At 35.6% G+C, this 14998-nt stretch overlaps 3 protein-coding genes across 5 annotated transcripts; all 3 read right to left on the bottom strand.

Moving 5' to 3' along the window:
• Positions 1-2586: 2586 nt before the first annotated feature.
• Positions 2587-4872, bottom strand: LOC108836186 (probable xyloglucan galactosyltransferase GT15). Its single transcript, XM_018609375.2, has 2 exons — positions 4131-4872; positions 2587-3532 (listed from the first exon to the last, which is right to left on the bottom strand). The coding sequence occupies exons 1-2, from the start codon at positions 4714-4716 to the stop codon at positions 2703-2705; spliced, it is 1416 nt and encodes a 471-aa protein (XP_018464877.1). The 5' UTR covers positions 4717-4872; the 3' UTR covers positions 2587-2702.
• A 1481-nt stretch (positions 4873-6353) lies between these two features.
• LOC108848032 (DNA topoisomerase 3-beta) lies at positions 6354-11860 on the bottom strand. 2 transcript variants are annotated; one of them, XM_018621436.2, is made up of 15 exons: positions 11711-11860; positions 11568-11624; positions 11125-11228; positions 10681-10774; positions 10283-10382; positions 9667-9910; positions 9411-9573; positions 9190-9309; positions 8829-8908; positions 8309-8587; positions 8043-8211; positions 7832-7960; positions 7504-7716; positions 7206-7385; positions 6354-7113 (listed from the first exon to the last, which is right to left on the bottom strand). In XM_018621436.2, exons 1-15 carry the CDS (start codon positions 11735-11737, stop codon positions 6475-6477), a joined length of 2598 nt encoding a protein of 865 aa, XP_018476938.2. In that variant the 5' UTR covers positions 11738-11860; the 3' UTR covers positions 6354-6474. The 2 variants fall into 2 exon arrangements, with proteins under 2 accessions (XP_018476938.2, XP_056860849.1); XM_057004869.1 differs by having other exon boundaries at positions 10681-10769; positions 11711-11814.
• A 441-nt stretch (positions 11861-12301) lies between these two features.
• Positions 12302-13796, bottom strand: LOC108844510 (40S ribosomal protein S12-2). 2 transcript variants are annotated; one of them, XM_018617775.2, is made up of 5 exons: positions 13708-13796; positions 13491-13546; positions 12812-13115; positions 12653-12718; positions 12302-12545 (listed from the first exon to the last, which is right to left on the bottom strand). In XM_018617775.2, the coding sequence occupies exons 2-5, from the start codon at positions 13496-13498 to the stop codon at positions 12486-12488; spliced, it is 438 nt and encodes a 145-aa protein (XP_018473277.1). In that variant the 5' UTR covers positions 13499-13546; positions 13708-13796; the 3' UTR covers positions 12302-12485. The 2 variants fall into 2 exon arrangements, with proteins under 2 accessions (XP_018473277.1, XP_056860850.1); XM_057004870.1 differs by having other exon boundaries at positions 13713-13755.
• Positions 13797-14998: the final 1202 nt, after the last annotated feature.

Genomic DNA, 14998 nt, shown 5'->3' on the forward strand with positions numbered 1-14998 from the left:
AACGTAATATAATTTGACAATATTTTGTTTCCTTTTTCAAAAGATGTCAAATTTGAAATAACTAAATACTATTGGTTGGTGAACCTAAAGGTTCACCAACCAATAGAAAATTGTCATTTTAGATTTATTATCTTTTAATTAAGGAAACAAATAACTTGTCATATCTTTTCAAAATAAAATTTAAAAATAAATAAAAATAATATATAAAAACGAATTAAAAAAATAATGTTGTCAACTAAACCCTAAACTCTAATACTAAACCCTAAACTCTAATCCTAAACCCTAAACCCTTGGGTAAACCCTAAACCCTTGGAAAAACACTAAACATGTTGTCAACAAAACACTAAACCCTAAATTCTAATCCTAAACCCTAAACCCTTGGGTAAACTCTAACCCTTGGAAAAACAATAAACATTTGGATAAATTCTAAACTATAAATCTTAAACACTAAACTCTAAATCTTATAAATAAATATTTTTTTAAAAATAATATTTTTTAGAACTATTGTTATTTTTATTTATTTAATCTTTTTATTTATTTTAAAAGCATAACATAATTTGGTAAGTTATTTTGTTTCCTTAATTAAAAGATACTAGATTTAAAATGACAACTTCCTATTGGTTGGTGAACCCAAGAAAAAGTCTTTAGATTTGATTAATGTGCGCGTTTTTGTTTCAACAATACTTAGGTTCACCCCTGGGGTGAACTTATAAATTCACCTATTTCCTTATTTCAATCAAATTGCCATAAACATTAATATCACATTATAAATAAATTATAAATTACAAAAAGTAAATTTAAAATCATAAACTCTAAATTCAAATCCTAAATCCAAATTTTAAATTTTAAATTTTAAACCAAACCCTAAACCCTAAATCCAAACTATACCCTAAACCCAAACTATATACCCTAAATCATAAATCTAAATTTAAATCCTAGACCCTAAACCCAAACCATAAACCCTAAACCCAAACTCTAAACCCTAAACCCAAACTCTAAACCCTAAATCCTAAACCTTAAACCCAAACTGTAAACCATAAACCCGAACTCTATACACTAAAATGTATTTGAAAATACATTTGATGATCATTAACCCAAAGGTATTTGAAAAATTTGGGTTTATGATTTACATTTTGGGTTTAAGGTTTAGGATTTAGCGTTTAGAGTTTGGGTTTAGGGTTTAGAGTTTGGGTTTAGGGTTTATGGTTTGAGTTTAGGGTTTATGATTTAAATTTAGATTTAAGATTTAGGGTATAGGTTTGGGTTTAAGGTATGGTTTAAAATTAAAAATCTAAGATTTGGGTTTAGGGTTCGAATTTAGAGTTTATGATTTAAAGTTTACTTCTTTTATAATTTATAATTTATTTATTTATGTGACATTAATATTTATGGCAATATAATTGAAATAAGGAAAGAGGTGAATTCATAAGTTCACCTCAGGGGTGAACCCAAGTATTGTTCTTACTGTTTTTGTTTTCTTTTGAACACGGATTGGTGTGTTTTTTTTTTTTTGAAACTCACACGGATTAGTGTGTTTAACTTCTTCACGAGTTATTCTTAGGTTCACCCCTAGGGTGAACTTCAAGATTCACCAACCAATACTGTTTGAGTATTTGATATTTGATATCTTTTGAAAAAGGAAACAAAATTTAATTTCTAAACTATATTATATTTTTAAAATAAAAATATAAATTCATAAAAATAGTAATAGTTACAAAAAATAAATAAATTAATATTATTAAGCTTTTAGTACAATACTAAACCCTATACACTAAATCCTAAACCCTAAAATCTTAGGTAAATCCTAAACTCAAAAATTTTAGTTAAACTTAAGCCTTTTGATAAATCCTAAACCCTAAATCACGAATATTAAAAACTGAATCATAAGAACACTAAACCCTAAATCCTAATCACTAAACCCTAAACCCTTGAGTAAACCCTGAACCCTTGGATAAATGATAAACTTAAAACTTTATATATTGGTCGATGAACCTACATGTTCATGAATTATCCAAGGGTTCGAGGTTTACCCAAAGGTTTAGGGTTTAGTGATTAGTATTTAGGGTTTAGGTTTTTTATGATTTAGTTTTTAATATTTATGATTTAGGATTTAGGATTTATCAAAAGGTTTAGGGTTTAGGATTTATCAAAAGGCTTAGGGTTTACCTAAATTTTTTGGGTTTAGGATTTAGGGTATAGGTTTTATGATTTAGGATATACGATTTAGTATTTTACTGAAGGCTTAATAATATTAATTTATTTATTTATTGTAACTATTATTATTTTTATGTATTTAATATTTTTTTATTTTAATCTAATTTGGAAATTCAATTATGTTTCCTTTTTTAAAAGATATCAAATATCAAATACTCAAACACTATTGGTTGGTGAATCTAGAGGTTCATCCTAGGGAGTGAACCCAAGAATAATTCCTTCTTCACATTGTTAGCTTTATAAACGCATACTAAGTGAGAAATATAGACAGATTACGAACTAATAATAAAGAAAGAATGGGTTTTATTTTTAGCATTACATTTCTTGGTGGAGTTTCCTTTTCACATAGTATTTTAATCTATTTAAAATTGGTAAACATGTAAATATTTTTATCTATTTTTAATTTATGTAAAAGAATGAGAAACATTCTACAAGATAATTGAATATCTAAATACAAAAACAAATGTAAGAATGTATTCCTTTTGGGTCTAATTACTCTTGAATTTCTCTCTTTTTTCTTCTATTCTCTTGATGACTCCCTCCATAGCAACATCAAAAGCATCTTCAAGAGTTTCTCTATCCGGTTTGTAACGGTTTGGTTTAGTGTACATAATCTTCGGAACCAATCTTATTACGTTTGCTCTCAAACCGATCACTTTCTCATTCGGTATTCCCCGCAAAATCTCTTCAATTCTGCTCTTTCCTCCGTTTCTCAGCTCCTTAACCGGTATATAAACCGAATATTCCCCGTCATTATTCGGTAAGTGCCATGAATATTGCTTGTGTGCACTTCTTTGGTTAAAGAAAACCGGAATACAACCGGCTAAGATAGAATCAAACACCGATCTTCTGGTTAACGAATCACCCGGTGGTTGTAAGCAGAAAACAGAACTCTCAAAAAGTTTCATCAGACTCATCGGATCATCGCAGCCGTTGGCTTTAACGTCACAGTCAAGAAACGTACAAGTCCCGGAAGAACTCTTACATTGTTGGATGACTTGACTGCGAACCAAACCGTTCTGGCTTCTGCTCGGCCTTTGAGCTCCGGCAAATGAGAAGAGTGTTGTTCGGTTTGTGAGTTTGATCTTGTCTTGCCACTGGCGAATCTCGACGGTTGAAGTGGGGTGAAAGTAGGTTGGATAAGGAATTGCGAATTCGTTGTCGCTCGTTGGACTTCGTTCAATGGTGAGGAAAGAGAGGTTTTGTGACTCTGGTAATAGCATTAAGTTGGTTCCCCATAGAGAGTTGTTGTCGGGGTTTCGCCGGAAGTCTCGTGATATCCGACCGATTACGAGAAAATGGTCTTTACCTGACATACCTGGACAAGATATAAACAATTTTTAGTTATGTAAAAATAATAATTGGCCGACAACATTAGTATAAGTGTATAACGAGAAGTCCATAACCTATTTATTTCTTTTATCAACCGAACAAATTTGACCATTTAATAGATTAAAATTTCCTTTGACGTCTTTACAAAATACATAAAATCCATCAGACCTTTCAATTATCAGTTGTAAAAATGATCAATATAACAATTTCCATGATTTATCATATAAAGTAGTGTTAAAAAAGAAACAAAAAATACCTTAAAGTCTTTATAAAATAATTTATTTCTGGATTTTCTTGTGTAGTTATCGTTTGTAATTTATGTTTTTGCTGACACAAAGAATACTTCAAAAGAGTTTGAATTTTCTATCAAAAGATAAGTCGTCGGTGGTGAGGAAAAGAAAGAAAAATTGTTGGTAAGTAGCTATCACTTTTTAAATAGCTAGGTTGATTTTCACAAAAAAAAAAAAAAAAGCTAGGTTGATAAATTGACAAAATCATAAGTAACAGGCAATAATTGTAAATAATAAAAAGCATGAGGGTCAAAAAGAAACTTATCAAGAATAATTAAAAACACGCATACGTACCTTTCCACTGAGGTTGCTTTTTGAGCCATTTGAACATTTCCTTCCCGGCGGCGTCTCTTTCAGCGACGTTTCGCCGCCGCAGATTCCGCCGGAAATCGAGACCAGCGTAGTAAGGTATATAAAAAGCAGAAGCCAACGAAGAGTTTCTCGTCAAGCACTCGTATCTCTTCATCTTCTCGTGGAATATCACTTCAAGCATGAACTGATTAGTCGCGTACCAGCTCGAAGAGTACCGAGAATCTACGGAGACAGCATCACCGATCATCGGTCCGAATCCGAAGTTTTCGAGGTACTTACACATGCTGATCTTGTCCTTTGGTCTTGAAATCGACTCGCAGTCTTGGAGGATGTCGGTGTTGAATCGAGAAGGTAGGTTATGGATGTATATGTAGCGGCCGAGGCATGAATCCTGATGGTGATCGGAGTCGGAGGTAGTAGTGGTGGGGGTGATGAGGATGATTTTGTTTTGGGAGAGACGAAGGAGAAGGAGGGAGGTGGTGAGGAGAGAAAGGAGAAGTAGAAGAGTGGTTTGTTTCTTCTTACATGGATGATTCTTTATGGCACTTGATGAATTGTTGTTCTTCATTGCTGTTGTTGCTGTGAATGTTGTTGTGTGGTGTTTTTGATTTGACGATCCATGTCGAGTTGGGAACGACAAAAGTCAGAGATTACACGCAATAACTAATAATCATATATTAGTCAAATTAAAATTAAAATTATAACAATCATATATCAGTGAGATGATTTCAGATATCAAATAGAAATATTTCTTGATTTTTATAATCATATACATACGTAGGTATGTGTATAGAAACTTCTTGTGTTTCCAAAAATCAATATTTGGTCAAAATACTGTGGCTCATCCTACCATCATCGCTAGTACTATGTAATTTTAAATTCATATTTTCTTAAAAAATATTATTTTAACAAAATTTCGTTTTAAATTAAATCAACATATTTTTAAATCAACTATAAAAAGATCTTCATGTATAAAAAAGCAGAAATATTTTTAAAAAGTTTCAGTGAATATTTGAAAATACTTTATTGTATTTTAATTTATTTTCTTAGCAGAAGCAATGTATCGAGTCATTTGCTTTTGCAAAGCATTTCAATAAAGGTTAGGGATCAACTGATGCAGGGATCGACTGATGCCACTAAAATTGTTAGTTTCTTTTGTAGTTACAACAAATTTTCTTAAATGGCCTCTAATAAATCTAATAAAAAACCGTAATGCGCGTTGCTTGATTTGTGGCATTATTTGACTTGAGTTTAACAAAATTAAGAAGACAGAGACTTTGGCGACAGACCCAACCGGCTTGATATCGCTTCTCTACCTCTGCACTAATAATCAAATCCGAAACCAATCATTAATCACCAATGATCCTACAACATTTTGCCATATCAATACCATTACAAGCTATAAACAAGTCTACGTTGTTCTTCTATCAATTTTCTTTTGTGAATTAGGAGGAATTTTGGCTAAGCCATAATTTCCCTCTAAATCCGGGACCAACCGACGCTAACATCGATGAAACATTCCTCCCAATGATAATCAAATCAGAGACACAATAGAACCGCTGAACACTAAAACATTAACCCAACACATTGTTAATTTCTTCTATCAATATCCTAAACAAAATTTTAGTCTCTCCATGGATTCATCCATGTCCAAATCCTACCATATGTTACCAATGATCTATGTATACTGCATTATGCCATATATGTCAAGACGATTGCTAAGTAAATATGTCTATATGCCTATAAATTCAAAGTTTTAAATGTAAACGAACAAAAAATTGACAGGAAATGATAATTAGTTAACAAATAGATTTAGACAGCTTATGATCGTTCAACTACAACCAAAACGCATCATTTCAACCTTAAAATATGACTGACAATGGACGTTTAGCACTAGAGATGTCAAATGTCCATCTACGCCAACTGGATTTGTCTACCCACCATTTTTACTGTAGAATGCAGTTAGTAGGTTTACAAGTAGACAACGGTTAAAAATGTGTTCATACCTAATAAGAACCATGTCTATAGATCTTCCCAGAAATAATCTAATTCAGTGCAAATTAATTTTCATTTATTTCAGAACTTTTGATTTATTGAACTTTATTTACAAAATTATGTTTCTATGAATTAGAACCACCTAGACCCTTTTTCCAAACCATTGAATGTTTAGTTTTTCTCCTTAACTAGAAGTGTTAAGCCACAAAATAAATAATGAAGAGTTTCCTTAGATTGCAAGCATACGTAAGATCTTTGAATGTCCATCTGTTTTACTTTTGATGCAAGTAACGCAAGGACAACACATGAAATTTTAGGGTTTTCTAGGGTTTTAAAAGTCTCTGAAACTCATTTTTGGATCGACAGCTTTTGAGCCTCTTCTCCCTCCTCTGCCTCGGCCTCTCCCACGTCCTCTTCCCCTACCTCCACGCCTCACAAAAGACCTCCCATGTTTGACTTCAACCAGTGAGAGCAGCAATTCATCACAGAGAACGCATCCTTGATGCAGAGTGGCGCCGTTCTCCAGAGGAGTAGTTTTCTTGTTGAAGTCGATTTCAATGATGGCTGAATCGCACTCGGGACACCGGTTACTAGTGGTGGCGATGCGGTGAGCACCTTCCGGAAGCATTACAATGCAGCTACACAAGTTGCAGTTAAGTTTCCACTTGGGGAAGCTCACCGGGTCCAAGACGAGTGTGCCTTCACACTCTGGACAAGCGCAGACTCCTTGGTTTCTCAGAGAGTGTGGGCATGTGGGATGAGGACAGAGAGAACACGGCATGCCTGAGCCTGTTTTGGTTTTGGCAGAAGCATTAGCCGTCTTAGCTGCTCCAAAGAGTGTGTCTATTCCTTCGAATGGAGGAGAGTTGTAGCAGTATGGACATAACGGAAAGGACTTCCCCTCGGTTCCTGGCACTGAATAGATCACGAGCTCGAAGTTGTCTAAAGGACACGTGAGTTCCTTGTATAGCTGTAAGAAATTCACATAACAAAGGCTTCAGATTCGCATTTAGATTCACTGAGGTTCCAGCTTAAGAATTTAGATGATGATGCGGTTTCTACCTTGACTGTGCCCTTCTGAGGAAGATAATAAACTTCTTCACATGTGCCGCAGAAGAGACGTGGTGGGACTGCTGTGATGTGTTTCATGTACCGCAAGCACTTGCCACATTTGCTTAAAGCGCGACCAGAATCAGCCAGAGGAGAGAATTGTGCTTCAAAGAGGGCATCCATGTGCTCAATCTGAAAAGAAAAATATAAAAGAGATATTGAGTAGGGGCCGGATATGATCATTTAAATCAAAAAACATTATCTAACTAAGCCTTCAAAGATAACATAACATAAGCCTTTTTTTGCACACCTGTTGAACAAAATAGCTGAATTTACGCCGGAATTGCTGAATCACATGCTGCACAACGTGTGAATGGTCGGCTTGGCCCTTGGCGACAAGAGTGATTTGTTGCTCGATAAAGCTCCGGATGTCTGGTAAGCAAAGGTCTGGATCGATACATTGATAGCCTCTTATCAGCGTGATTCCTAGTGCCGTTGGAACCAATTTCCTCCCAGATTGGACCTGCAAAAGAGCGTAAACCAGACTAACAAACTTTCACAGAAAACAAGAATAGATCCTCCTAAGTGACTAACATGATAATCATAAAGAAAAGCACACCGCATTCAAGTTAACCCACCTGAACATAGTTACGTTCACCAATGTTGTTTATATGCACAGGGATTGATGCATCTGTACCTATTCCATGTTTCTCCATTAGAGATATCAGCTCACTCTCAGTAAGGAAGTCCGGAGGCGAAGTGTTGCCCTGTAGATTTCACAACATTTAAAGACAAATAGAAAGGATAAACTAAAACTGGAACTCAATGTACAGCTGGAGGAGAATCTACCTCATACAGCTCCACTCTTGAAACTTCAATCTTCTCTCCTTTGAGAAAAGAAGGGAGTTTTTTCTCGTCTACTGCAGACCATGGCATTATAGCTGTAAACCCTTTTTCTGTCACACGCTGCCCCGTACAATGGAAGATTTCTCCACCAATTGACAATTCCACTTTAGTCCTGAGTAATCCATCCAAAGAGAATAGTACAAATATAAGATGTGCAAAGAAGAGGCTGTAACTGACATGGTTCAAACTACAATCAAGGCTTTATTTACCTTATGTACTTGCAGTTAGGTGAGACAGTGCCAATAAAATGTTGACAGACATACTGATAGAGTCGCCAGGCATCTCCTCCGACAATGCCCTCGGTTGCTGCTCGCATTGGTGTGATAGGAGGATGGTCTCCAGCATCAGTTCCTGACTTTGGCTTTTGAAAGCCGTCTGAGAGAAGTCTCTGTACGTAACCGCCCCATACTGGATTGCTAACTTGTGCTCTGAGTGTGTCTGTGAAATCGAATGAAGAAGGATAGGCTGTGCTTTCCGTGCGCGGATAGCTAGCACACAACATAAGAGCTTTGAGTAAAAAAAATCCATTATCGTGATGACAGGGAGCAGGTTTAAATAAATTAAGTTTTTCTTTCAGTCTGCTATTTATATGTAGTTCTTATATGCAGTTATGCACAAACATAACAACCATTCAATAACGATTTGAAGTCCTAAAATCAGCCAATTATAAGCCAGCAAAGAGGAATTAAATGACAAAAATTAATAATCTGGATAATGGAGCAAGCGAACCTGATGAAGCCTTGAGTATACAATCTCTCGGCAAGATGCATAGCCGTCTGAGGTCCAAACCCTAAAGCACTTGATGCAACCTGTGTAATCGCTATTGTTATGCTAGATCAGGGGAGTAATTTGAATATAACTTGCTTCAACTAAACTAGAACAAACATCTCGATTTGTTTTGCCTATTCATCCCCAATAACAGCCATGAAGCTGCTAGAAACAAAATAATCTTTGGATGAATGCAGATTCCAGTTTTCAAGTCGGTGCTTTGGGATTACTAGTACAGGATATGGTGTTCGCCTAGGTGTAATATATAACCAGACTAGTTCATTTTGGGGGAATAGTAATCAAGACTCATGACTTCTCTCACCTTTAGCAGATTCACTGTGTTAAGACCAGCTGGACGACCTTTGACTTCCTGCTTTTCTGATACGTCAATCACTTCTGCAGTTCTGCCTTCCACAACCAACTTTTGAAACACAACAGCAGCCTAGAATTTTTGAAAACCATGAATATATATCTCAATGTTAGATTGGAAAGCAACAATGAAGAATGTCAACTAAATTCTAAACAGAAGAACGGAACACTAACTTCCAGGTCGAACAATCTACGTCTATCCCACTCTAGTTGAAGCTCATAACCATCCTTCATTAAATGAGGTCGCAGAGACCAAAACTTTTCAGGTTTGAAAGTATTAATCTGCATGTAACGTTGCACACAGAACCCAAGAGTAGGAGTCTGGCATGGCCCATAGCTGTAAATAAACATTTAAAACGATCTTCAGTAGCTGAAAGAATTAAACACGAACCAAAAAGAGAGGAAAGGAAGGAGACGAGAGGAAACTGACGAGATAACTCTGCAGTCAAGATTCTGATATTTGCCTTGGAAAAAACTTGTTTGGAATCGCGAGAACGCCACACCAACTTTTAGATCTATCTCTTGACGAGCATCTACTGCGAGTGCCTCATCCCTGTTTGGTTCGACAAGGTTGTCCATGGCCTTTGATATATCTTTCTCAGTAACAGAGGAAAATTTTGCCCGATAAACTTTTCTCTTACTATCTTTCATGTCGAAGCCAGTGCACTCGATAACTACAGAAATTATAATGGTCAATCAGTTAGAGAAACGGTCATCAAAAAGAGGCGCATGCTCAAATATGAGTGGCATAGAAAATGTGCTTTTGCAGGAGAAAAAAGATTAAGATGTTGATTACTGCACCACATACGCAGGAGCCAACTGTACAACTGGAATATCTACTACGACCTCTTAAAGAGTCTACCACTAGATGCTGGCATAATCCAAAGGTTCAAAATAGTATGATATGTTTCATTTAGCAAAAACAAAGAAAGTAGAGTCATAAATGCAGCCATTACCAACAGAATGGATGCAACGATTAGAAACAGTAGATTCTAAATGTTTCAACCAAAAGCTGGTGAGAAGAAAAACGGTAACTATAGACTTGCCTTCAAAACATATATTCTCCCCTTCACGATCACAATCCAACCACAACACCATATAACTGCAGCCACGAGCTTCATTACTTAAATGCCTACAAATATGAGCCTGAGAGTTGAAGACCGTAACTGTTAGAGAAATGTGAACATTAGCGTAGACATAAAATAACGCATGTAGCATATAACCCCACAAGAAAGATGCCTCTCGACTACTAACTAACTAAAAAAGTATAATTCGTGTTCCAAAAAGTCAATGCATACTGTTTCTTACTAAAGCAAAAGCTCATCCTTTACGTGTACAAATATTGCTATAACATATCCAAGGTAAAAGCCAAAAAAAAAGCAGCTCAAACAGTCCCTATGCACAGATAAAAGAGACATAAGAAGACGGTGAGAAGTATTTTTACCTTTGGGTTTGACTCTTTTTTATGAATTGGGGCGTCGAAAAGATCTTGTGGATCAATGGTTGACCAATTCTGATACTTTTCTGGGAAATCTACACTGGAATATGAGAGTGGCATTTAAAAAGACTGAGAAATCTGCCTTGAATTAACTAAGAATGTCTGCAAGCGGTAATTTCCTCAGCGCCTTTCTATACGAGATCGAGTTCAAGAAGTATTAAAAACGGATGAAAAAACTCTCAAAGTGCAGCAGGAAAAATACTAGCTAACAGAGAAGATGCAAGCAACGATTTCAAAGCATTAGAGGTAATGTGCAATGCATTTCATAAAGAAAGTGTGATGCACACACAATAAGGAAGATTCTACTGTTGAAAGGTAAAATCTATGAAGCAGCAATCACTCGTGTTTCTCTTGGTAGGTATAAATAATCTTATATAGGCAAGAGAGAACCTGAAAACATGACCAATAACAGAAGTGACTCTATAATGAGCTTTGGAGCCTCTGAACATCCCATCAAATTCATGCACCTCTGTACTGCCTCTCCTTGTAGACATCTGAATGCAAAAAGAAGCAAACCAAATGACCCAACAATTAAGTAAAAAACGTGCTGATTACAGAACTAAGCAACGAAACCAAAAGTCTCAACATCATAACCGGTCTTAATGTATCTTACAAAGCCAATTCAGACATCCAAAGTGAAACACAGAAGGAAACCAACCGGTTATTCAAGTCCCCAAAAAGACTACTCAACTTCTAAATCAAAAGGAACCCACAGAGAAAAGTTTGAAACTTTAACAATCAAAACACACAAAAGGTGTCTGCTTGGTGTCAGTCATTAGAGATGACAAAATAATAATACCAATTAGAGAGAAGACAGAGGAGAGGAAGGAAACCTGTCCATGAGAGAGAACTGAAGCTATGGAGAGAGCAATGCTGGGCTTCTCCGCCACCTGACGGTAAAAAATCAAAGCGAGGAGATTAAAGAAGTGAAGATTGGGAAGTAGAATCGAGATCATATAAACCCTAATTGACTCACCATAAGAACTCTGGGAAGATGAGCCATTGAAAGACGAATCTCGGGTCAAAAGACTCAAGCTCAGGCGTTCGTTCAACACCAAGGAGGAGCAAAACTCAGCAAGCACAAAGGGCAAAACCAGAGGTTTGTGTATATCTAAACCGGATCCCGGTTTATAAAAATTTGTGAATATATATGTTCAGAACGACAGCGTTTAGTGTCCCTGGTACATGTTAAAAACATGGCCTATTATTATTGCTTCGACCCGACCCGACTCATCGCCATAAAAAAGGAGTGAAATCTTTTTAAGGGAAACTATGATCTGAATATACTTGATTCGCGATAAGCTATTTAGAATTTTTTTTAACTAGCTTAGGTTTTTACAAAATTAACTTAAAGCTGCCGATTTCGAGGCCAATTATGATATCTTGCATGAGAAAGCATCGATAGAGTTTGTGTCTTTCATCTTTAGACGTTTAAACTCATTCATCAAGGAAACGAGGTTCCTTCACAACCTATCTTGGTTTGGTTATATTGATATTGACCGTCTGTTTCTCAATTCCGTAAATTATGGAAATCGAGTATATTGAATGAAGAGAGCGAGCAGCCTAGTTAACCGCAAAACTTGCATTTTCCAAACAAATCTCAAGACCTGTCTACTAACAAGTTTTGTATTCAATATTCAAAAACAACGAATAAGACAAAAGAGGAACAGAAAGTGGACACAAGAAAAATGAAACGGGTTTTCTTTTGGGAATGGGAAGCATATGGTTGAGAGATCCGACATTTGCTGATTTTAGTTAGATTCAATATGCTTCTTGACGATGTTGAGTGCAGTTGTCTCCTCACCGTAATCCTGTTCAACAGTAGCACCACGAATAAATCACCAGACACACAAGTCAAAACACATTATATATTAATAAGATTCATGGATTAAGACACAGGTAAAAAAAGACTCTCTACCTTGACTACAAGGCACGAGCACCCAACAACCTTCCTTGCATTGCCCTCTGAATCAATCTTGCAAAGCTGCAAAACCACATCCAAGATTATCACAAAATGCAAGTCTTGATAACACAGCAACAAAACATTACTTCAGACAATTAAGAGAACTATACTTACACCAGCCCACTCCCCGAGAGTTTTAGCGCTTGGAACAGTAAGCAAGTTGATGCTGTGATCAGCGCAAAGAGCCTTGACCAGCTTGACGTAATCAGGCTGGTTGCAATCTTCGGCCAAGACACAGAGCTGAGCAGAACGCTTCTCGATAAGCTTAGCGCTTTCATGGAGGCCACGAACCACACCACCGTGAGCACGAGCTTTCCTTAGCGTCAACTCCAATGCAGTCAACAGATCCATGTCCTCTGGAATAGCAGCTGCCTCAGCAACCGGAGGAACAACAGCAGGAGCAGCAGCAGCTTCATCACTTTAAAAAAACCAAAAAGAGAGGAAAGAAAAAAATTACTTTATTATAAAAAAAACAAAGATTGTGCAAAAGTAAGCGATATATGATTGTGAAAACTGATTGTATGTGATTAAAGATAAATTACAAAAACCTAAACGTCAGCATTGATTCTCTGTGACTAAACCTAAATTAGTACAAACACAAGTCCTAATCTATAAACTTAAAAATGAATCTACAAACCCTAACCTTCAGCAATTACAACATGAATAAGTCCCTATCTATCAAACCTAGAAATGAATCTGTGAACACTAAACTTCAGATCAGTCAGAGATTCAGAAGACATTTTGAGAAATGTGAAATGTGAACAACATGGCTACATCGAAAGAGAAAGCTTACCCAGACATGTTGAATTGCCTTGGAAACTAAGTAAAAGCAAAAGCTCCTTTTTAAATCTGCAAACAAAGGTTAAAAAACATTCAATCCAAAAGTGATTTGTAATGAAGCGAAACAGGTGTCAGCAAGAAGAAAGCTGAAGAGTTACGAACAAGACACAGATTAAAATTCGTACAAAAAAGTAATCGAACACCTGTTGCAGAAGAGTTCAGAGACGAACCTTACAGAGAGAGAGAGAGGCGCTACAAGGACGAGGTGAAGGGCAGCGAAAATTGAGTGATGAGTTTATATATTTAGGGTTTACTGAAGACGCCACTTAAAAAGGATTTTTGGCAGATTTGTTGCAAACCTGGGCCAGTCTAATGGGCTTATTGTTTTTACAGATTTTCTGCGGACCTGAGCCGCTATAAATACGTCTTTTATTTCATTTGTTTTTCTTCTTTTGGAAACCAGTCTTCTTTTTTTTTTCTCCACTGGAAGTATTTCATTCAATTGTAAACGCTCGGATTGAGTATGGACGTTTGGATATCCGTAAATCTGATAATTTGGATTTTGGAGTTTTTGGATTTACACATCTAAATCCCATTCTAATATTCTTATTAATGGAATTGGATTTGGATAATAACACTTCGAGAACGGTTTAAAATTGTATTGCATCTTAAAACTTATAAAGTAACCATATATTATATCAGTTTGACAAAATAACAATAAAATATTAAATCAAAACAAACATCAAATAATAACAAGAAGCACATGAGAGTGAATTAAAGAAAGGGCCTTGATATCATTGTCAATGTCATGTTATGTTGTTGATAACATAGGTTTGGCCAATAGCTTACTATTAAAATATCTGTTTTACCAAACGATTTTCCCAATTCTACTTTAACTAATTTAATTTGTTTTAAGCAATGTAATTTTTAGACTGCTCGAATATTTTGGTATTCAGATTCGATAAGTCTGGCAAGAAAATACATAAATCTGTTTATTTCAAATTTTGTTGGCAAAGCCTGCAGTTTAACAAGTGTCTCAAAGAAGACCACTCTCAGTTAGCCCAGAACACGAGTGAAGAATTGGGCATGAACACCCTTAACCCATTGCGCAAACATCTTCAAAGATCTGCATCAGTTTTGGCCGTGTCTAAGGAAAGTGTAGTAATTAGAGTTATTGACTTATGACTAAAAACGCATTTATCATAGTCAATAACGAAAAATGGAAATGAATATTTTAGTCAACAAATAATATTCAGAATTGTAATGGTCAAGGCATTTAAAACTTACTCACTCTATTTTTAATAGATAACGTTCTGAAGATATTTATTTTTTTGCTTTAAATTATATGTAGTTTTCAAATTTTAGTGTAAAATTTATTGATTTTATGTTATGTAGTCTTTTATATTCCACAATTTGTTTTTTCTTTTGACTAAATTATGGTTAATTAGATAGGTAATCAATATATTCACAATTGTGAAACGTCAAATAAGATATCATTTATTAAAAATGGATTAAGTAAGT

Source organism: Raphanus sativus, chromosome 3, assembly GCF_000801105.2.
Source record: "Raphanus sativus cultivar WK10039 chromosome 3, ASM80110v3, whole genome shotgun sequence".
NCBI classification, from domain to species: Eukaryota; Viridiplantae; Streptophyta; class Magnoliopsida; order Brassicales; family Brassicaceae; genus Raphanus; species Raphanus sativus.

Bases quoted from the DNA above. Each gene is read 5' to 3' on its own strand.
- LOC108836186 (XM_018609375.2), bottom strand. From the start codon at position 4,716: ATGAAGAACAACAATTCATCAAGTGCCATAAAGAATCATCCATGTAAG. The intron at 3,533-4,130 runs GTACGTATGCGT...TATCTTGTCCAG, and splicing joins AAAGCAACCTCAGTGGAAAG to GTATGTCAGGTAAAGACCAT.
- LOC108848032 (XM_018621436.2), bottom strand. From the start codon at position 11,737: ATGGCTCATCTTCCCAGAGTTCTTATG. The intron at 8,909-9,189 runs GTGAGAGAAGTC...GCGATTACACAG, and splicing joins ACACAGTGAATCTGCTAAAG to GTTGCATCAAGTGCTTTAGG. The intron at 7,961-8,042 runs GTAGATTCTCCT...TGAAATCTACAG, and splicing joins CAAGAGTGGAGCTGTATGAG to GGCAACACTTCGCCTCCGGA.
- LOC108844510 (XM_018617775.2), bottom strand. The intron at 12,719-12,811 runs GTAAGTATAGTT...GTGGTTTTGCAG, and splicing joins CTCTCGGGGAGTGGGCTGGT to CTTTGCAAGATTGATTCAGA. The intron at 12,546-12,652 runs GTAGAGAGTCTT...ACTGTTGAACAG, and splicing joins GCTCGTGCCTTGTAGTCAAG to GATTACGGTGAGGAGACAAC.